At 40.4% G+C, this 22302-nt stretch overlaps 1 protein-coding gene across 1 annotated transcript; it reads right to left on the bottom strand.

Annotated features, from left to right (window-relative positions):
• Positions 1-12189: 12189 nt before the first annotated feature.
• Positions 12190-21251, bottom strand: LOC102050304 (solute carrier family 2, facilitated glucose transporter member 11-like). The gene is made up of 11 exons (XM_005445236.3): positions 21156-21251; positions 20000-20160; positions 19394-19518; positions 18382-18511; positions 17285-17433; positions 16309-16496; positions 15021-15131; positions 14671-14772; positions 14243-14318; positions 13784-13911; positions 12190-13030 (listed from the first exon to the last, which is right to left on the bottom strand). Exons 1-11 carry the CDS (start codon positions 21249-21251, stop codon positions 12824-12826), a joined length of 1473 nt encoding a protein of 490 aa, XP_005445293.1. The 3' UTR covers positions 12190-12823.
• Between the last annotated feature and the right edge of the window lie 1051 nt (positions 21252-22302).

Below are 22302 nucleotides of genomic sequence, written 5' to 3'. Positions count from 1 at the left end.
TTGCTGTGAAATGGACAAGCACACGAAACCCACTTTAATGAGGTGTGTCGCATAAATCTGTCTAAAGAGCTGAAGGCTGGGCTTGGTTCTAAGCCAGATTGGTTTCCGCTATATTGCTCATTGTGGATGACTGAAGTGGTCTGCAGTTCAGTTTCACACTGAGAATTCCTCAGTGGTTTCTTCTAGGTTTGATTTGAGACTTTGGGTTTGTTATAATCCAAAACTCAAAATTAAATTCTGAATAGCAAAATCACAGAGACTGGAACTAAAGAAGGTATTTTGTCACAAAATATTTCCTAAGTGAAATGTGTAAGTTTAGCATAGCACATATTTTGTGTTATGATGACATTGATTATTGACTGCTCTTGGGTTTTTAAGGTGATACGAGAATGGCTTTCATTCATGAAGATTCCACTTGTGTCTCTGAAGGAATATTTATATCTTTTCCAATAATAGAGAAATAATTTGCCTTTGTTTTGTTTTCAAGTCTGCCAGCATCAAGGTCCTTTATGACCTTATTTAATACATGGTCCTTCTGCTGACCAGGTAGAAGCTAGTGTAGGTGCTATGGTTTCCTCAAGAGAAGTATTTCTTGTAAAGCTGTGAGGTGTCTTCCTGTTGTGGTTTAACCCTAGCCAGTAACGAAGTGCCACACAGCCACTCACTCACCCCTCACTCAGAGACATGGGGAGGAGAATCAGAAAGGAATGTAAAACTCAAGGCTTAAGATAGAGCAGTTTAATAATTGAAATAAAATAAAACCAGAAGAACAAATAACAATTATAATGAAAAGGAAGGAGAAGGGGAGAGGAATGAAATCCAAAGGGAAGGGAAAAAAGAAAACAAGTGATGCACAATACAGCTGCTCACCACCTGCTGACTGATGCCCAGACAGTCCCCCAGCATCAACTGGTAGGCCCTGGCCATCTCCCTCCCCCCCTGTTTATATACCGAGCATGACATCCCATGGTATGGAATATCCCTTTGGCTAGTTCAGGTCAGCTGTCCTGGCTGTGTCCCTTCCCAATTTCTTGTGCCCCTCCAGCCTTCCTGCTGGCAAGGCCTGAGAAACTAAAAAGTCCTTAACTAAGTATAAACATTACCTAGCAACAACTAAAAACATCAGTGTGTTATCAACATTGTTCTCACACCAAATACAAAACACAGCACTGCACCAGCTACTAAGAAGAAAATTAACTCTGTCCCAGCTGAAATTAGGATACTTCCTAAAATGTATGCCAAATTCTTTGATGATTTCCATAACCAAGTTCCCCTTTGTCTCTGGAAGGAAGAGGTAGAGGAAGATGCCTGGGATGATGAGGATCCCCGTAAAGATAAGGAAGCAGAAATAGATGAGGTTTTCCTGGAAATAAACCAGGGAAAGATAATTTTTTTTCTTCTCCTTTTACAGCACTTTGAACATGATGACAAAATTATGACAATGATGGTGGTTTCACTTTGTAGCTGTTTACATCTAGTTTGTTTTGTCATTGTGACATGAGATGTGAGAGTCTTTAGGTGTGAAACAGCAATGGGAATAAAATAGTTAAAAATTTCTTCTTACATGAAGAGTGAGCGTAACTGGGAGAAGAGAGTGCCAAGGCCATGAAGGCATAGCCCTTCCCAGCAGTGTCTTCCTGCCAAACTGATCAATGGTAAAGGTCTAGGCAGGAAAAGCACAGCTAAAGCCTGAGTAACACACTGATACAGTGTACCTTACACACAGTAGAGTGGGAAGGAACACACAGAGACCAGATCCTAGTGATATACATAAAGGCCTTCTTCAAACCCAGCTGTGTGCAGCACCTCAAAAGTGCAGAAACAGATGTAGAAAACACAATGGAAGAAAAAACTTTCACTGGAAACAATGGATTGAATGTGTGATATCACCTCTAATGTCAGGACTGGTAAGCAAGTAAATGGGGTACATTTTCACCAGTGACCTATCCTTTCTGCTGATTGTTGAGAAAATACTTCTTTTCAAGCATGGGTTAGAAATAGAAAGAGTCTTTTAAAAAGCTTTTAACAGAAACTGCTATCATTTTAGTTTCAGTCCTGGTCATCATCTGATGCAAGCCAGCTGTGGCCCAGAAAAACAATAAGACTATCATCATCATTTAGTGTTGAACCTACAGAATTGAAAATAGAGGGACTAATGATGGGTGAATTTCCTGAGGAAGATGAAGGAATTCACATGAATCTTTTTCCTTTCTCCTTTCACTATTGCTACAGCTATTCTAGCTCTACTATGTCCAGGCAGGCCCCAGAAGAGATTTGAGTATGAGATAGGCAGACTGAGTAGTCAAAATAATTTGAGATGTTGCTTGCAGAAGTATGAAAAAGAGACAACTTGGCATGGGTTAAAACCACGCAAACATTAATATTGGCAGGTTAATCATATACTGTCTGGTTTATCAGTAACTGCAAAAGATGCAGCAATAGTAAGCATTTGGGAGAATAGGCCTCCTGAGGTTTGGCACGTTGGATTTATGCAGCCTGGAAGGATGAATGCTTGAGATGGAAAGGTCTCTTAAAGCCATGAAGTAGTGAAGGTGCCCAGCAAGACCACCGGTGAAGGACTGACTTCCTTCAGGAGTCACTGGAGCTATATCAGAGTTAGCATGGCTGGACTTCATGAGGGGGACAGAGGAATATAAGGGTCATGCTTTTAAGCCTAACATGGTGCTGTGTGACTGGGATGAACAGTCCCTCTGCAACCTTCCAGCTGTGCTTCTGCTGAGACTGGTTCCTGCAAAAGGACCAGCAAAGCCAAAGTGACACTGACCAAGATTACAAGAGAAAATTCTCTCTTCTGTATGTGCAGAAAAGTTGGGATGCCTGAAAAGAAGATATGAAAAAGAGAAAGAGGACAGTAAAATCAGAGAGAAGGAACCGACAAATGAAAGTGGAAATTACCACAGTAGAATACATTATTGATCTGGTACAGTGCCAATAGTGAACACTGATTGTAATGTATTTTTCTGTATGTCTGTTTAGTTAGTTACTCCATGGCTTAACTGTTGAGCACAGTTCAGAAGTACCACCAGTCACAATTGCAGCACATTGTGAAATCTGTGCAAACTGGGAAAAGAACAGCATATAAGAAGATAAATGTAATATTTGTGTTCTGTTTGGTCTCACGCTGTTCTTATTTTCAAACAGGTGACTCAGAATTAGAAATTCTCCTTTACAACATTCTTAGGGAAGCTGCAAGCTGTATAGAATCATTGCCACAGGTGGCAAAAAGGAAGCATAAGATTTCATCCTGGATGCAAGCAGCACCTTGTTAGCCTTTTTGGAATCAGTGAGGTGTGGGGGTACAGGAGCTGTTGTCAGCAGGTTAACATACACAAGCCAGTCTGCCCCCAGCGTTATCACAGAATAAAAGTCCATAATCCAAACCTCTTCTTCTTAAATAAATATATAGCACTTTGCCAGCTCAGTGAAGCTCTTTCTTTTTCTTTTAGGTAGGTAGATAGTGAATGCCCGTTTTCCAAATAAAGAGTGGTCAATGGATGGGCAAAAACATTCAAAGCCAAATCAGCACCTGGTTGACGGTCAAGAGTAAATCTCATGACTGCTTGACTCCCACCCAAATACAACTTCTTTTATGGTGTCTGCAAGCTTAAACTGCAGATCTTTTTTATAGACGCCTAGAAATTGTTTTAGTGTGTGGAGAGGGGAAGATGCCCAACTGCATTAATGTCAGAGAATTGCAGAGTTATGATCACAATAATCAAAATGCACATCTGCCAGTGCAGAGTTTGGTCTTCCATCACTTCCAACACACTCAGGATTTTGATGTTTTTCATCACTGCCTTTTGCTTTTGCAGATTATCCTCTTCTGCCTGGTGCTCTCCCTCAACCCACCGTTTCTTCATAGCTGTGCAGAACAAAGAGGAAAGCTTCATACAACTGTACTATTCATGCATCATAATATTTGTACATGCAGATTTATTTGTATTATTGATTAGCTATTCCCATAAGGTTTCAGACATCATGATATTAACAAGCATGGTATGAGAACACCAGTGACATATGTTTATATCCTGTGTTCACAGTCTTGCAAAAAATAAGATCCTATCTCACAGTGGTTAGAATATAAACCTTAGTTAACACTATACAGTTGTTAAAACATCAATATAGTCTCTGATATTTCTCTTCTCTGTCTGATCACATGGCTCTTGAACATGAACAGAGAAACTATGGTCACAGTCGCTGGCAGCTGTTTGCACTGATAACATAGCATATTAATTAATTAAAGGGCTTTGTGTTTGTATGCCTGTGTGCTTTCATGTAGAATTACAAAGACATGCTGTATCTGGACAGATTTGTTAGAAAGAATTTGTAGTAAATTGTAGTCTGCTAGTTCAGTTAGGTGTTGTGGTATCCAAATTATCCCATTTAAAATTACCTTACATTATATATTTTGAAACTTTTGACTGCTCATGTTAATGCCTGTTAGAGTGGAGATATGGGTGTGTTTGTTACCTGGGCACACCCACTTAAAGGCAGCTGTAGTCTAGCTCTTATTTTTTTTCTTCTGCAGAGAAGGGCAGATGGAAAGAGCTGGGAATAGCAAGTCAATGGAATCAATTTGTAGTTTATTTTGGGAAGCATCCTTTGCATTTTGAACCCACTACCAATGGCTCCTGAAATCTTGTATCTGTTTAAAGCTTTTCTTAACATGTCTGAGTAGGTGTTCACAGAGATTTGAAAGGCAATTGTGAGTGACTCACCAATTCCCAACACAAAGAGCGTTACAAACAACCACTGGTACTCAACTTGCAATAAATAGTACAAGGTCATCACAAAAGAAACTGGTGATATCACAGTCCCTGCATGTGTAGGATATCATCTTGTTTGATGATGCTTAAATAATCTTAGCAGAACATGCAAAGCATCAATGCAAGAAAAGATCAGCCAGATAAAGGTTCTAGATTAATCAGTTTTGCTACTCTTCTTCACATTAATTAATTAACAATCCACAAAATCTTTATTTTCAAATGCACAATTTCATATCACTATCAGGCTACTAGCTAGGAAAGCTTAATAGTATCACAGTTGTACATGAGAAGGTGTGGGAGCAGGTGAAAATGGTATGGAAATGCCTCACAGTCTAAGTACTGGAGGACTTTTCAACTTTTTTAAAAGAAGTTTCTCTACCCAGCTGGAACTTCCTTCAAAGTTTCCATGGTGGTTTAGTGAAGAAAGTTAATTCTGTGTCTTTTGATTTTTTATTTTGAATGTTAGCTCTAATTTTACCAGTAACAAAATTAGAAGGATTATCCACTGCCCACCCTCTTACTTTGAAAATACAACATATGTATTGTATTTTCTTTAGGAATGGTAATTGCAATAGACAACCTCTCAATTCTCCTGAAAGCTTAATATTAACAGCTGATACTGCCAGCTGTAGTACTCACCAGTTCTGAAAGGAGCTTGGCCATCTTATATTGAAAGGGTGGCTGATCCCAGGCAGACAGAATTCTGTTAGACTGAGGAAGTGTTTTCTCTCATGTCTTTTCTGCACCTTCTGTTTAAGTAACCATCTCTGAGATTGAGGTTAATATTTACTTAGTATGATTTCTGTGGATTGATGTTTTTTGCAGCAATTGGACAGTGCTTGGAATGGATGGATGAAGTATTTCAGTGACTCAACAGGAGAGGTTCCTCTGAATGGGAACATTTTGTAGCCTGACTGCTCCCTATTTTGATACAGGGAGTGAAACCAGATCGAATATAAAATCTAACCCAGGTTTCAGTTGCAGGAACACACATGCTTTAACATCAAAACTTCTTTGCCTATTCCTTTAGAAGTAGCAAGCACATTAATTTTTTAAAATAGAAAACTCCCTACAACTCAACAGTGATTCAGTGCTCCAGCACAGTGATAATTAATAGGAATGGTTAAAGTGCAGAAAGATAGGCCTTATGGTCCTACTGAACAGGAGACATGGTATACCTTTTGTAACTATGAAAGAAAATGGAAAAATAATTGACCTACCTACAAAGGTAGAAGAGTTTGGGGAGGGAAGTGATTAAATGCTGCAGTGGTCAGCAGGATTAACAGCTCTTGCATAGCAGCAGGACACAGGTGCTGTGGAGCATAGCAGTGGTAAAATGCAGTATTGTGTGCTGATGCTCAGTAGTAGAGTGCAATGTGCCCTAGGTTAGTACACGGCTAGCAGACATTAGCTATCACAGCTCTTTTTTGGAGCAGTAAGTTATTCTTACTCTCTGTGTTATGTCTACTCTCTGTGTACTCTCTCCGAGTCTTACTCCCTGTCCCACTGCAAGGTTCTGGTCCTCTAGCTTAACCATTGTGCCATGCATGAGGTATCCAGAATAAGGCTGAGAGCACTGCTTACACTACAAAACTTCCTCCAGATTTTTCTACAACTGGTACGCATGGAGAGCGCGGTCAGTTTGCTCCAGAGGGTGCAGGTGAGAGTTGTTCTGTACCAAATGCCCAGGGATCAGGACAGATCCCTGACAGTCATAGAAATAATCAGGACATACAGTTACTTGATGTCAGCTCAAGAAAATAGAAAACATTGAGTTCTCTCTGTTATTCTACATGGTATTTATTTATTGCAGTGTTCATGATCAATGCTAGATTGTTTACAGTGTGATTATATGAAGAGATTACATGAAAATTGTTTGCAAGAACTATGTTTATGTTTCATCCTCTTTTCATCTTGCTCTAATCCTGAGCAGAGCTTTGTTATACAGTAACAAACACGGGGACAACTCCTGCTTCTTTAAAATGACAGCAAAGGATAAAGACTTGAAATAAAACTGATGTGTTATTTCTGAAAATGTTTTCCATGTGTCAGTTCTGAGAAGTGGCTGCAGTTAACTAGTATCTTCCTACTACAGAGCTGTTCTAGAAATGAGCCATTGTCTCTCACCATGAAAAGCAAAGATGAATATAAAATAGGACTATCTGTATTAGTGACAAGCTACCTGTGGATTATTTTTTAGATTATATTTTCTTGAGAAAAGTCCATGTTAAAGTTTAGCTTTTAGCTTGGTTTTGAGACAAGGGTTTTTGTCAGTGGAAGTTGTTTATGGTGGCCTATCAGAGCTTGGTTCAGAATGTCTTTTCTTTAGTATCATTCTTCTCCACAGTCTGATGATGTTTCTTCTTAAATCGGTTTTTTGAATTCTTCTGTGATTTCGGAGGTTGGCTTTGCTTTTGTTCCTGGGAAGAACAGGTAGATGAGAACCACTGAAATGGCCAGGGCAGCAATAAAGATGAGGAAGCAAAAAGGACCAAGAAGCATCTGGAGACAAAAATAGAATGAGTGATTTCCCTGACAATGCTTGCCCATCTAGATTCTTGAAAATTGTTGATTTGTCCCTGTGAAATGAGGAACAAATCGATTTTACAGGAGTATGTATTTACCTTTTCAATCTAGTCTTGAGGCAGGAGATGATGTCTGAAATCTAGTGAGGTGTTCTACATAAATGGCCTCCATATGCCAGTAGCAGTAAGGGACTCACAGCTTTCATCATCTGCAAGGCATTTCATCCTACTCCGTCCAGACCAGGCAAGAAAAGTAGTTTAAATTGATAGATTAAAAAAAAAATTTGAATCAAATTACATACAACAGAAAAGAGGAAAAAGTGAGGTCTAGCCAAATGACAATTCCACCAGTAACAAAAGCAGAAGACTTTGTTGAGATCTTCACAGGCAGTGGGCTCTGTGTGAAAAGGAATAATGTAGAGCCAGAGGAAAGTGACAAGTTGGAACTGTGGTGCTTTGGCTACTTGATAGTAAATCTAAGAATGGAAATAGGGTATAGTCAGCTGCACTCAGGCCATAGAGTTGTAGACCCAGTAAAAGGAGGAGCATGGTACTCAGCTGCAGATACATGAACAGTTCTTTCAGCACCTCTAGGACATTCATGATTTTGGTGTCTTTTGTTACTAACTTTTCCTTCATCATGTTATCAAATTCTGTGTGATAATTCCCTTCTCCCAGAGTTGCTTCATGTCTACAGAAGAGATAGAATGAAGTACACGTCTTCACCATCTGATCCAATCAAAGTTCTGTATTTTAAAACTTTTAATGACATTAAACATTTGCAGTTCAGTCCATGCTTTGATTCACCACTCACTTAGCAAAGGATTAGAACATCGCCTACTGGAACATGCTGAGACTTCCCTGCAAAATGGCTTTCAACTTGCTGTTGTATTTAGGAGTAGATCCTAAATGTTTCTGATGATTCCGCTTAGTCTGGAGGACTTTAATAACGTAATTATCAAGAAACCTGTAGTTGGCTAATAGAAAAGCTGATTCCCTCTATTAGCTTCACTTTCCCAAGAGTTATGGTTTAGCAAATTAAGGATCTGAATTTTTACCTTTTTTAGTTTTAGTTTACCTTTCAAGCAACAAGCTTTGTCTCCTTTTTGCAGCAAGAGATAGGGAAGGGACTCAGGAAAGCATGGCAAAAAGTTGAGTCAATGCCACCAACCCAGAGAAGGACAATAGCACATTCCACATGTTTTCAATTCCGAAAAGATCTCTATGAAAGCACGTCAGAGTGTATTTATAGTCCAGTACAATTACAGTCTATAACAAGTTTGGTGTTTTCTAGATCCTAGACTAGCTAAAGAGACAAAATATTCATATAGACCTTAAAAAGATAAACTGAAATAGATGTTTTGGCTAGGGAAAGGAAAATAGGCTAATACTTTATTTCTGCTGCAAGACAGATTTTTCCTGTAGTTTGAATATTGACGAGATACATCGAGTATCTGAATATTGGCATATTGGGTCCTTGCTAACAACCAGTTCTTTATAGAGGGTCACACTGTTTCCAGAGAATTGCTCAGAAGCCTCACTCTTACCTCTCTGTAATAATAGAGATGGTCTACTGTGCGCCAGAGTGGGATACTCATTTGATTCTGGCTTGAGAATTTATTTAAGTAGTACTTTTAATCTTACAAAAACTGATTTTGAATCAGCTAAAGACTTGACTGTTTAGAAAGAGTGTAAGTCAATTCTTGCTTCCTTCAGGCTTCTATGTATTCATGTAACATTTTGTTACATTAATTTTGAATTCAACATAGTTCACTCTATACTACAAAGATTTAACTCTCTATGGTTAGTGCCAAAAGGGGATGCAGGAAGGTGAGGTTATGGTTCTGAAGGCAACAGATGCTTTGCTCAGGAGTACAGTGGAAGCACTGATGTTCCTCCTAGGGTTTGCTTTTCTTGTTACAGGGACTGACAACAGCCCCACACTGCCCCTGAGCCGTGTGCCCTGCAGCACAGGGCGAGCTTGCTGAGTCACACCTTGACCTTTCTCCTGCTGGATGTCCCAGTAATGCTCTGTCTCCAAGCCCTCTGCCTGGGTATCTTGTTGCACACCAATACAGTGAAATAATTCAAGCTGAATTCTTCTTTCCACCCCTTGCATTTTTGTCATTCCTGAAATCTTTATCACCTCCACATCAGCTATGGTCATGTCTTTCATTCCTTCCCCTCTCAGCACAGACTCTCAAATGTTAACACTTCATCTTCTAAAACACTCCAGAATCTAACTTTCCCTTCAATGGGTACTGCAAAAATCCCTGTCTGTATTTAGGTTTTCTCTTGCTCTTAAAGATTCCTCTTCTCAGTCTCCAGTCACTTGAACACTGGCCACTGCCCTCCCTTCAACCAAAGATTTTGCTGCCACAGAGAAGACTGCAGCCAGATTGTACAACTGTCCCCTGTCCTCTTTTACCACTGCCACCACCCACTTTATCTTCTAGAACTGTGTCCAGCAAAGTATCCCAGAGTTGGCAGTCACAAATAGCAGTTGTAGGCAAAAGTGTAAGAGTTGAGCAAGTGTGCGCTGATGCTTTCCCTGTGTGTCTTCCAGGCCCCAGTGATGTGCAGCCCTGGGACTTTGTTGGTCCAGATGGTGGTGTTATATTTCCTCCTTCCACACATTTACTGAGATCCTCTTTGAACTCTTGTAAACTTTTGTTGTTCCCAACTCCAGTGGCAGAAGGGTCTAATGGGATACTTGACAATCTAGTGTTAGCAATTGCTTTCTGTCAGGACACACTAAAAACTACTTTTGAAATAATTACCCCTCTCTTTTGCTGTTTCTCTCATTTTATCTGTCCTTTCCTTTTAACTTCTTCTGTTTCTTATATCAAATTTGAATGTCATATCTCTTTTTCCAGACCTTTTCATGCTGTACTGTCCCTTGCAAGTCTATTTTTATTTTTCTTTTCCCTCTTGAAGAGGTCCTGCCACACTAACAGCAAACCATTTTGCTATATTTAAGTCAGGATTCAGGCACCTTAGAGTGGGGCCATGGGCAAGGAGCTGGTGAGCCTGAATGAACTAGAGGGGAGAGGAGGATTTGTTCTTTAAGCTGAGAATGGGTTTTCAAACACTCTGTGGCCAGATTTTAACATCTGGTTGATAAAACGGTCCCTGCTGAGCCCTGTTCCTCTTCCTCCTAGTGTCTGTGTTTCTCCCAGAATAGTCATACTGCTGTTTCATTTCTACCTGGCCTCACACTTCTGTTCAGTGCTGTAATATGGAAAAAGCAAGACTTAAATGCCTAGAATAGTTCTTATTGATTTTCCTAAAGAAGAGGACAGGGTGAGTCTTTCCACCTAGGATTTGAATACTACAAGAAATGTGGTTGTTTGAGACTCAGTACTTAGCTCACGCAATACCCTTGGCTTGGAGGAGTTTTGTTTTCAACAATGCCATGTGTTGCACTTATATGATCCTGGAAATCAAATAGATACACTGCAAATTCACAAGTTCTTCTTTAACCTTTATTCCCAATCCATGCTAGTTTATGGCAGTGTTAATGATTTACCATGCTTTCCCTCTTGCAGACAGTATTTACTAGCCAGAGGGTAGAAGGGAAGAAGTCAGGCATGCTGAACAAGATCATGCTGTAGAAAGACATGTATAAGGAAATGAGTTGTTGGTGTCTGTAAAACACTGAAAACTTCCTCACTGGCAACAAGTAAGGTTGAGAAAGACCAGACCAAATAAAGAATTTTATAATAATGAAGGTTTTACCTAATCTTTTCTTTTAAAAATACTTTAAGCATTTCTTCTTTTCCCCCCCTGCATTTTTGACTAAAAGAAGGAATGTATGTTGGTTCTTACTGTGGTATTGTGCAATCCATGACTTCTGGCCTTGAAACTATAAACTTTGTCTAGCTTTTTTTGAAATATGATGATCGTCATAGGAAGGATGGCTGTGTTGGGAAGTCCACTGCTTTTAGTATTAGCTCTTGGCACTGATACAAATATTGTTAGAGGATGATGTGAAGCTAAGATTGCAGGAGCCTTAAGGCTGTGAAAGAAACTGCCGCTCAATATTCAGGTCCTTTTCCAAATTTTATTGTGTAGCATCTGCAACAGTCAGTAGTGAAGATCTCATTTCCAGACAAGACAGACACAATATTACTTGACCCTAACAACACATTCAGAGAAGTTGGGCTGTCCTCTGTCCCCGACTCTTCAATCAATGAAAGCCAAATCCAGGCATGACCAGTAGGATGTGTATTCTTAGTCACTGCATTTTTTATTTCCTTATCAGTAAACTTCAAAGCATAAAGAAGAGCAAGAATGTGTCATGTGGTATAGCAATGAACACAAAAAGTTAATCCCTTTTTACCATGTTTTGTAACGAAAATGTGGAGTATTCAGAGACCTGGAGAGAAAAACAACACTCAGACACGCATTGGGTTCTCTGGGAGAGGCACCACTCTTTTTTTGTCCATCAGTACCAGTTACTCTTGGGAACTCAATCCCAATGAAACTCATTGTTCCTTCTTTCTGGCATGAAATAACTCCAGACTGAAGACATGCTACATAGTGATTGCTAATGAAGGAGAACCTGCTTGCTTTGGATTAGCCTACTTATGATTTCCTGCAGCTCTGCTTTCTTCGCTCATGCTTTCTTTCAGTGCTGACATATCCCTGTTTGTCCCTATAGAAGAATCTCCAAAGGTAGGCAGTGTACCTGATTACCAAGCAAGAGGTTTGGCTTGAGGTGACAGGTCATGCTTGGATGCTTCTCTAGCGTAGTGTCTCCTTTATATCAGGATCTTACACTTCCTTTACACCTTTTTTCTTCAAATATAGCAATGACTTTCCCTCCTCAAAAAAAAAGAAAAAAAAATATGAAGACCGTGCTGCAGGTCACAGAAGTGTGGTTGTAAGCTCCTCAAGAAAGTCCTAGTTGCCCCTATACCATGTACTTGCTCTCAAGTCTAATTGTAAGAGGGGAAAACATTGCATACTGATTCTGTCTACTGATAGGCACAGCAGTCTTCTTCCACTGGATTAAAGAGCTAAACACATCTTTTCATCTGGACTGAATCTCCTTCTCTGGGAAGGCTCAGCAACACTGACTTGTTAATAGGAGCAGATAATTTCAGCGTGGAAGCTCTGTCTTCTTTTTCTCTCAGTTTCACAAGTATGCTGTACTTCTGAACCTTCCACGCTCACTTCCTCCAATAACTGTGGAGTCCTGGTTTTGGTAAGAAAAACAACTGATCCTGTGTTTTCAGCTTACATAGCTGCTAACTTGCAGGGACTGACAAAGATCTTATTTCTTCATACACTGTGCTTAATCTTTTTCTGCAGACGATTTAATTCAGCTACTATTTCAGCAGCTGGAGAGAACCACCAAGTTCAGCCTGCCTGCACCCTGCACTGCAGGTGATTATTTTTAAAATACACATTTATGCTGTTTGTGGAGCAATAGATTCTCTCTTGCTTAGTGAGGCTTCTGGGCGCTATGGTAGTAAAAGAGCAAAATATGGAGTGGAGAGTTTGTTACTAAAGTCTAGTAGCAATCATCACTGAGCAGTTACTCTGCTGTAGGGCTGTCTGTCTCTTCCTTCCACGGTAGTTCAGGCGATTGAACTCCTCCATGACTTCCAGCATGGTCTTTCCTTTGGTCTCTGGCATCACCAGGAAGACAAAGAGAGCCATGGACAAGCAGTATGTCAGGAAAATGATGAAACAGAAACTACCAAGACCTTCCTACAGGAGAAGAGAGAGACAAAATGTGTTCATATAAAGCGATCTAGATTTCCTTCTCTTATGATATGGAGTTTCTGGGTTTGTATTTACTAAAAAACTTGGTCAGGGACTCAGTTGATGTAAATCCTCGTTGTTGCTACCTGGGAAATGGCACTGAGTGATAAGGTGAACTAATTCTCCTTTCCTGTTTTAAGGAGCAAAGCTGTATGCTCTGCAGATATTGAACGTCATTGCTTGACAATTCAGAGAAGTGCTGAGCTTCAGTTACTCTTCCATTTGCTCCGTCCTTCTCAGTCAGTGCTAGACCGGGGAAGATACGTAGTGTGTTAGCTCTGTCCCTCCTTGCACATTCCAGTACTCCGAAGACTTTAGTTTCCTGCTACTTACTAGTGCTGGGTGAGATGTCTGGGACTGCCCATTTTCCACATTAAACCCAAAGGAGATGCACCTAAAGGACAAGGCGGGAAAAGAAGGGCGCCCCTCATGATTTTCAAATGACATCTGACAGTGTTGGTGCCTCTGTCACTGCTTCTGTGTTTGCCAGTGTCACACTCTAACTGTGTGTAGAGTTAGCAGCATTTTGTGGTTTTGCTATGCTTTCACTAGCTATCTGAGTAAAAAGAAAGGCCATCAGAACTGCGATTAGTTTGGGCTATAACCTTTGCAGGAAGTGTTGAAAAAGAGAAGTACGCTCTGAGTTCAAGAAGGGTCTAACCCCCTCTGAATGGAAACATAACACCCTACTTTGCTTACCACAATGAAAGGGAACAAAAGTCCAAGGATGAAGAGTTGAATCCAGTTTGTAGCCCCATTAAAAACATAAGCAGCTGGTCTGTATGACTGAATAAATATTTCTGTGGCCAAGGGGCATAATACTGCAGCTGAAAAAAATAATGGAGAAAAAAAGAAGTTTAGAAATTTTGCAAGATGGTTCTGTAACTCACACTTCATATTGCCACAGAAGTTAATGTTTTTAACTGACCTGGAAGTGTTTGAGGTGCTGCTTGGCCCTTCAGGAGAAAGGCATGTAGGAACGCAATATGAAATGAAGTTTTACCTGCTGCCACAGTATGGAGGGGAGCATCTACCCCTGCACTGAATCAGGAGTAGGGATTAATGCTAACTGTGGAACAGTTATGCCTGGGACCTCTCCTAGAGGCTGCAGTGAGGAAGGAATGAGTATGTGAAACCATCCCAGTAGAAAATACCAACCTGGCCCAATGCCAAAGCTCATGATGAAAATAAAGATGAGTGCAACAGAGCAATATGGTACCCAGTAAAAGGAATCCTATGGTAGAAAATGAAAAGTAAATAAAACCAAACATATTTTTTTTTATCCAGCTCCATTAGAAAGATTCATTGCTGCTAATTATGTCAATGTTAAACATACATCTGCTTCCTCTACTTTCAGAAACTTCACAATGAGATAGCCTTGGGAGTATTCATGGTTGTATAAAGCTATTGGCTTTAATCTGCATGTACATGGCTGGGAACAGACCTCTGTTGGTATGATGGTTAGCCCCCAAAATACTTCTACTCCCACTAAAAAGTTATTTGGGGTGAAGGAAATAGTAATGATATCTGCCTTGCAATAAAACATGAAGACAGGACACAGCTCTAATGCACAAATGGAGTCTTACCTGTAGTGAAAGCGTGACTGTGAGAAACCCTAAAGCCAAGGCCATAACAATGTAGCTTTTCCACAGCAGTGTCTTCCTCCCTGCACGCTCAATTAGGAAACCCTGCAACCAGGACCACATGCTGTCAGCTGGGTTGTGATTTTGGGGGATAGACTCTCCTGTCTTCCCGTAAATTGAATATAAATGCCCATGTTTGCAGAGTGTGTGGAGATTATTTTGTGTCATCAGTACAAAGTACTATGGTTGATTTGTTGCAGGAGTTTGATTCCTGAAGCTCCATTTACAGTAGTTCTAAAGATTGAAATGAACCACACATTACAGCAGAATGAAATCCAGCTGAAGTCACTTACACAGGCAACGGTGGTGAGGATCTCAGTGATCCCAACTCCCAGGGAGACATAGTGGGTTTGAGCAGGGAGGATTCCAGCCTTTATAAAAACATTGTAGGCATAAAAGTAAACCTGGAAGGAATAGAAATTTGTGAAGGCTGTACCCATGGGGTCATGATTACACTAGCTTCTGTCTTTTCTGACAGAAAGTAACTAATCAAGCCTTAAGAAAAGAGAAAGTCATATTCTTGATTTCAGTAACTGATCCACAATGTTTTCACAAGGCTTATTTGCACAGAACAGCTTTTACTAGCAGCTCTGTCTTGAACTCAGTAACAAGTACAGCCTTTTCCTTCTTTTTTTTTTTTTTTTTTTTTCTTGCTCTTAGCACTGCCTTTGTATTATGTTACAGGTTATAATTCTGACATCTTTCATATGTTTTAGTGTTTCATGTACTTTGGATAAGGAGCATTCAGAAATGTGGACAGTACATACTAAGCAAATAGTTTAAATTATCTTTCTACATCATCTTTAAGCCTTCGCAATGATTTTGATAGTCACTTTTCTGGATGTAAGCACTCCTAAAGCACAAGAAATTCCATCATTAATATGCTCAGTTTCTACTGGCCCTTTGTGATACAGTTATTGAGGCACTAGTAGGGGTAGAAAGGGGTCTTATGAATCTTGATGTCTTTCTGAATTTGCGAAATTAATCTGGATTTTGAAACTTCTATGCTTTTACTATAAGCTTATTTTATACAATAACTATTCCAATACTTAATACTATCTACTGAAACACAGACATATTTCCAAAGAAAAAGTATATTAGGGAGTATATATCAGTAATTGTTACATATATTACTGGGATCTTGTAATTGTCTATAATCTGAGAAAATGCAAAGTTAAGGGATTTAGAAAGAAACTCAAAGAGGTAAGAGTATGGAAATGCACTGTTAGTGTACATTACAAACCTGACTTAGTTTGTACTGAAATATCTGAACAATTTTGGGCAGTGCATTCTGGAGTTTGGAGATCCAGAGGAGGTTATGCTGTTCTTTACTTGTTCTGTAGATGAGATTTGATTTTATCTCCTTCCATTCTCTTAACAGGGTATTCCATAGCCTTCAGCTGACACTTGCTAAAACACAGTTCTCAACTTATCCCAGGCCACAAACTTCCATTGGAAAAGATCATAATAACAGATCCCCTCCTTACTGCCACTGTTGCAGTCAGCATTTTACTACTCTTGCAAAGCTTACTTTTTGCTAAGAAACTGTAAATGATCTAGAAAGTGAAGTAGCACATATACCACATTGACGCCAATTAACTGCATGCATGAAGAGACAAGGAAGAGCGTGATGAGCTGCCAACGGACAGCTTTGTCAAGAAAAAGATCACAAACACTCTTAGTCTTCTCCCCACGGATGGCTTCTTGCTCTGCCATCATATCATTTATTTCAGCCATATGGTCACCGTCTCCCCAGAGCTGCTTCAGAGCTGTAAGGAGAGGAAAAGAGAAGATGACTACTGGTCCAAGCTCAGAGGCACATGTGTATAGTTCAGAAGATTACTTCCTTGCCTTGCAGAGTGTCTTATTTGAGATTCAGGCTCTTTCCCTGTGTGAACTTATAGCGATCTGGGTTCAGATTAGGCGCAGATCCAGTTCTTTGCTCTCTATTTTTACCCATGAATCTTAATCATGACCTCACCTTTGGCCAATAGCTGCTTACAGTGTTTCCTTGTAGATCATGCCTAGATTCTTACTAATCCATCCCTAAATACCCTCCTGCTAAAGGTGCAGTCATAGTGCAAGCACCAAAACACAGACAAGGAAAACGACTCCTACATTAAAAAATAGGTCTCCATCTAAAAAGTTCTCTCCTTTGATAGTTGAAAATGCACAAGGGCTGTTTATCTGTTTATGTCAGTAGTTACTGAACTGGAATGTTTATGGATATGGCATGACAGTAAAGAGCATCCTTTTCTTACACAGAACCAGAAGGTTTCCTATCCACACCCTGACTGTTCAGGGCAGATTCTGTATTGATGGAAACGCAAGCTCTCTGTGATCACGTCCCTTAGAAGATCCTGGCAGAGGGTAAGGGAAATACTAGTGTCAAGAGAGCACTAATATCAAAACAGAAAAGGTTGTCTTTCATTGAAGTTGAAGGTGGTTTCAGAGCCAAAAGTCTTAAAAGTTTTTTTCCCAGATGTACCTCTCTTCCAGGCTTTACTGTATTTTACACTTTTTGATAAAATCAATGCTTTGTGGTCCATTTTCTTACCTTTCATGCACCCCTCCTTGTCCTTTTTGTCAATGAGCAGGTAGCGGGGAGAGTCTGGGAAGAAGGGGAGGGTGAGAAGCTGAACGAGGGCAGGAAGTGCATTGACTGCCATAAGAATAGGCCAGAGAGCATCTACTCCGAGAACTTCTCTGAAACAAAACCAGCAGAGCAAGAGGAGCTGGGCAACCGTGTGTGCTGGCCATGTGATCACACACAGACACAGAGTGGTCCCTCGGCCCTGCTGTGTGTACCCTAGAGACCTAGGAGTCTCCAGCCATTTCTCAACCCAGAAAAATGAAAATCTGAATAGGAGGCGAAGCGAAGAGCAGAGTGCTGTTGCCACCTGTTGCTCAGCGGTAAGTGCAGCAAGGCTACCTGCGAACTCCTGCAACAGCTGAAGGCCCGCAGGGACTAACAGTGTCCCGGCAGAGCGCTGAAGAAAGAACTTGCGGTGGCTGATCCCTTTGCTCCTGATCCAAAGAGTCTCAACTTACAGTTAAGACAGGATCCATGGGTTATCAGCCTGGTGCTGACTGCTCCAAATAGCAGCCGCTGGGTTTCCTGCAGCTTTGAGAATGGTGTGGCCAGAACAAGGTGTGCCCTGGGATCGGGATAGACCATCTTTGGAACAGGACAGGCAGAAGGAGCCTGTGCTGGGGGGAATAAACCCACCATAGTTTTCTTGTATTGCATGTGTGTTTGATGGGTGGGTGTGCCGGTTTGTGTGTCTTTTCAAGGAAGTTTGGTTGCATCTGATATTCCCTACTCTTCCTAAAAAAAATAAAAAATAAAGGTCAGCTCTTACAAAAAATGGATTTCTTTCAAACCCATTGAAATCAAGGGGTTTTTTTAATCTGTATTTTGATCTATCTTTGCTAGGAAGCAAGATAGTTCTTCAGGATTAAATATTTTGTGTGATTTCTGTTTGCCATTCACTTAAGTCAGGAATTTGGGCTGAGCTAATTCAGTCTGGCTGCCTAGAGTGCTCTGAAAACATGTCTCAAAATAGTTGCTGATTTGCTTATCCATAGGCTTGCACTGACATATGCATATATTTTAACAACACAATAAATTAAATATCTCTCAAACCCCCTTACCTGAGACCCAGAGCAAATCCTGCAAATTTTCCAGTAGCAACAGAAGTGGAAGCTGTTATGGTAATCAGCCCGCGGAGCTTCCGTGGGGCACATTCCCCAACATACATGAGATGTATATTCAGAGCTAAACCTGTAGTGACAGATGACTGTTAGGGCAATTCAAACTGCCACAGGTCTGGTGTTTTGAAGGGGACCACTATGGGCAAAGAATATAGGGTTAGGCTCCGAGATACTTTTTTAACGGTGCTGCATACATGTCTGCCTGACATGAAGCATGTTCCCAGTACTGTGGCCTTGTGTCTTTTCTAAATATTTACCAAGCAAGTATGTTCCCCTGGGAAATCTGTTCTTCAGCAGACTGGTTTTCTCTTAGCCACATATACAGGATTGCTGTTACTCCCTTTAATATCAGATTATATATTTCAGTATCTACTCAGGATGATGTGTGCCTTACTTTGTGCTTGAAACAAAAAAGTTAACAAATGCTATATATCCCATTTGCTCAGTAAATTACTTAATATTTATTCTTTCTCTTAATTTTTTTTTGCTGGTTAACATTATCTTTATCCAACTGCCTAGCAATCAAAAACACTGACAGAATGTAACCTTCTGAGGCATCTGGAAATTAGAATTGCCCAGCTTGAAAACCATTCCCTTGTCTGTAATGTGGAAGGCAGTATCAGCCACAATGAGCAGCAACAGGAACAACAGAGGTCAGCTTTCCATTGAGTGAGCATGCTCCCCTGAAATATTGCATGTTTTGGCTTTTTCATGTGTTGGTAGTACTTTTTATATGGATTGAATGTAAAGATAAAAGAATGAGAAATGGAGATGTCACACATGATTAATTATGTTTGTGTTTTCTTATTTAGTTAAAAATGTATTCAGCAATCAGGCCCTCTGCAAGTTTAGTAAAAATCTGTGATCTTTAGACTCAGTCTGGTAAATCCTTGTGACCCTCAGTCACTGCTCTCCCAAATAATTATTATCATAGGTAGGACTGCTAATTTACCTCCACACACTCCAGAAAATAATCTTCCAGCAATGATCATCTCAAAGGATCCACACAACCTACTGAGTCCCATCAGAGTTGCACTCAGCAGAGCAGGGATATTGGTGAACAGCATGGCCTTCTTCCTGGAATTTATTTAAATTGATGTGAGCATAAATACTGTCCATGTGTCATTCTCAGGCTGACGGAAGTGGCGTGAATTGTACCATAGTTAAAGACTCTGTGCCGGCTTCTGAGATCAGCTGCAGTGAAGTAAATGGGAAATGGGAATGGGAAAACTTTGTTACAGACTAATAAGCTAGTTGAGGCATTTGATGCCTCCAGTGGAGCCAATATCTACACTGAAGAACAAGCTTTGTGAGTGGTTGCCTGTGAAATTCACTTTAAAACACATGCACTTCTCATGTGATTTCTCTTAGGAATTTGTAAGAGAGAGGGTATGATTTTCTTTGTATTCATTGGCAGATTTTGCCATTCTGTTTCTTCACTGAACTGATCCTTCATCTGAAGCCACTCTGGGCTGCTCACAGTGCCACTCCCAAGACAGTCACTTATTTTTGCAGTTGTGGGTGTAAACAGAAAGACTAATATAATCACTATTCCTACCTTCCAAATCTAACAGACAAATATCCAGCAGACAAGGACCCTAGAAGCCCACCAATGCTGTAAATGGACACAACAAAGGACCACATCAAAGTAATCATTTCTTCATTGGGAAAGGAGCCGTATCTCTTCAGCCAGGTCTCACGCATGAAACTTTTGATGTACTTTAAAAGAAAACCAGAAACCAATGGACTCAGTCAACATGTTTTTGCATAATTGCACCTCTTTTTTACTTCTCTTACTGGCTTACTGGTCTTTTAGATACATTTCTATTGACACCTTGGTTGAAATCTTAGTCCCAGTGAAATCAAAGGGAATTTTGCCAATAACAACCCTGGAGTTAATGTCTGAGCAACAAGGTGCAATGAATAAATCAGTGAATAAATATATCAATATTAAATATCAACTGTGTGTGTCACTAAGAGAGTAGCAGGTTGGTCTTCTGTTTATGTGCTAAATCCTGACTGTTTTGCTACCCGATCTTCCCCACCATTCCCACTTATCTGTTTGTCTCTCTTGTCTACCTGCTGCATCCTGTCTGATGCCTTCGGTGAAATCCAGGTTTGACTTCAACTGAATTCAGTGAGATCAGGATTTGTTCCTCAACGTGGCCCATTGTGGGGTCTCTCTGACCTGCTTTTCATAACCTCCATGCAACTCTCATTCTTGATTAAGCTTCCCAATGTGGTAAGAGTTCAACGTTTTTGGCACCATTCAGGATGGCACACATCTCCCGTAATTTTCCTTTTTCAGCCTGCAGGTATTAGTGCTGACCTCAGCTCTAAAGGTACAGTCATTCCCTGTTCTATTTCACCTTACAGTTACTTAGACCTGGTGTGTGTGGCCAAGCAAATGGTACAAAGGACTCCCTGAGCACTGGTAAGAGAAGAATGTCCTATGAGTGTTCCTCAGTAGAGTGGAAAGTGGGCAACTTCATAGATTTTATTCTCCCCTTTCCCAGTTCTGTCACGCCAGACAGAAGTTAAAATTCCACAAAACACTACAGCAATAGCAGCTACCCTTCAGAACCAAGTAACCATAATAAGTCTAGTTTTGAGAGCAAAAGTGAAAAAGTTAGTGATTGCATATAGAGTCAGGAATGCATGAGAACATTGCAATCTATGCTGGTAGCTCAATTTTTTGAGCTGTCCATTCTTACCTCAGCAGGAGAATTGATAATGGAGACCTGCAACCCATACTGGAAAGCTCCACCAATGCCCAGGACAAAAGCCAGGAGGAAGAGATTGTAGCTCATTTTCTGGCAAGAAATAAAAACAGCAAACAAAGCTGGTAAAGCTATTCAGACATGGCCCCAACTGTCCTGTTTTACCTCCAGGAACTCTTTTAACAGCTTGAGCAATGCCACGCCCCTGCCTCCTCTGAGACCAAGGAGCCAGTGCAGAGTGCAATACAAGGCCACAGCTACTAAAAGCACAGAACAGTGACAAATTTGAGGAGAGACAAAGCTCATAGTTGTCTCCCAGAGCCCAGTTACACACTTCAGTGCTTTTGTCTTCAGCTTTGGCTGTGTTAATCTGCACTATCATAGGGTAACTAGTTGCAGGAGCATGGTGCAATGTGCAAGCATTATGTGCATGATTTCCATCTGTTTGTCTTTCCTCCCGCTCTTCTTCCTTGCCTACTAAATGAACATTTTGCTCAGTGATTTGGCTGAGATTGAATAAATATTTGGGGATTGAAGGATATTCCTTGTTTCATAGTTTATTCACCCTTTCTAGAACTGTATCTGATAGGAGGCTTAGGAATACCCTCAAAATACAGTACTGTGATACATGCATAGTGCATCCCTTCCACACCCACTGCTCTCTGTTATGGAGTGTCCTAGTGGTATTCTGTCCAGCAATGACAGCATGATGCTGCACTTCTATCTGTAGAACAGCTCATATTCAAAGGCAATGCTGGACAATGACTGCCAAACATTTACAATCTGATTACTAATCAGATGAATGCTATTGCTTGAACAGGCATCAAATTTACCCATGTTGCAACACTGTTGGCTTCAAAGGAATCAGCTTTGAATAAATTTGGTATTTGGCACATGACAGCAATCTCCCATTTGTCAAAGCACAAGAAATAAATGAGATTCACAATCTCTACTACTAGACATCCTTACTACCTTTCATGCTACAAAAAATGCCACACATCAGCACAAAACTCCCCATCAGCAAGAAAATCAGTAAGTCCTATTCTAAGTGCAAATTTAATATCACATCTGCAGCAAATTTATCCGTCTCATCCCCATACTGTACTGTAACACCACTGCTTGATTTTTCTGTTGCATCTCT

This window comes from Falco cherrug, chromosome 1 (assembly GCF_023634085.1).
Source record: "Falco cherrug isolate bFalChe1 chromosome 1, bFalChe1.pri, whole genome shotgun sequence".
NCBI classification, from domain to species: Eukaryota; Metazoa; Chordata; class Aves; order Falconiformes; family Falconidae; genus Falco; species Falco cherrug.
Note: the sequence above shows the minus strand (reverse complement) of the source record. Positions and strands in the feature narration are given on the sequence as shown.

What these genes read in the sequence shown, in the direction of transcription:
- LOC102050304 (XM_005445236.3), bottom strand. Translation starts at nt 21,251, where the DNA reads ATGAGCTACAATCTCTTCCTCCTGGCTTTTGTCCTGGGCATTGGTGGA. An exon ending in ATTTTCTGGAGTGTGTGGAG is followed by an intron (nt 18,512 to 19,393) that starts GTAAATTAGCAG and finishes CTGTCACTACAG; the next exon opens with GTTTAGCTCTGAATATACAT. An exon ending in TCCTCACCACCGTTGCCTGT is followed by an intron (nt 14,773 to 15,020) that starts GTAAGTGACTTC and finishes TCCTGGTTGCAG; the next exon opens with GGTTTCCTAATTGAGCGTGC.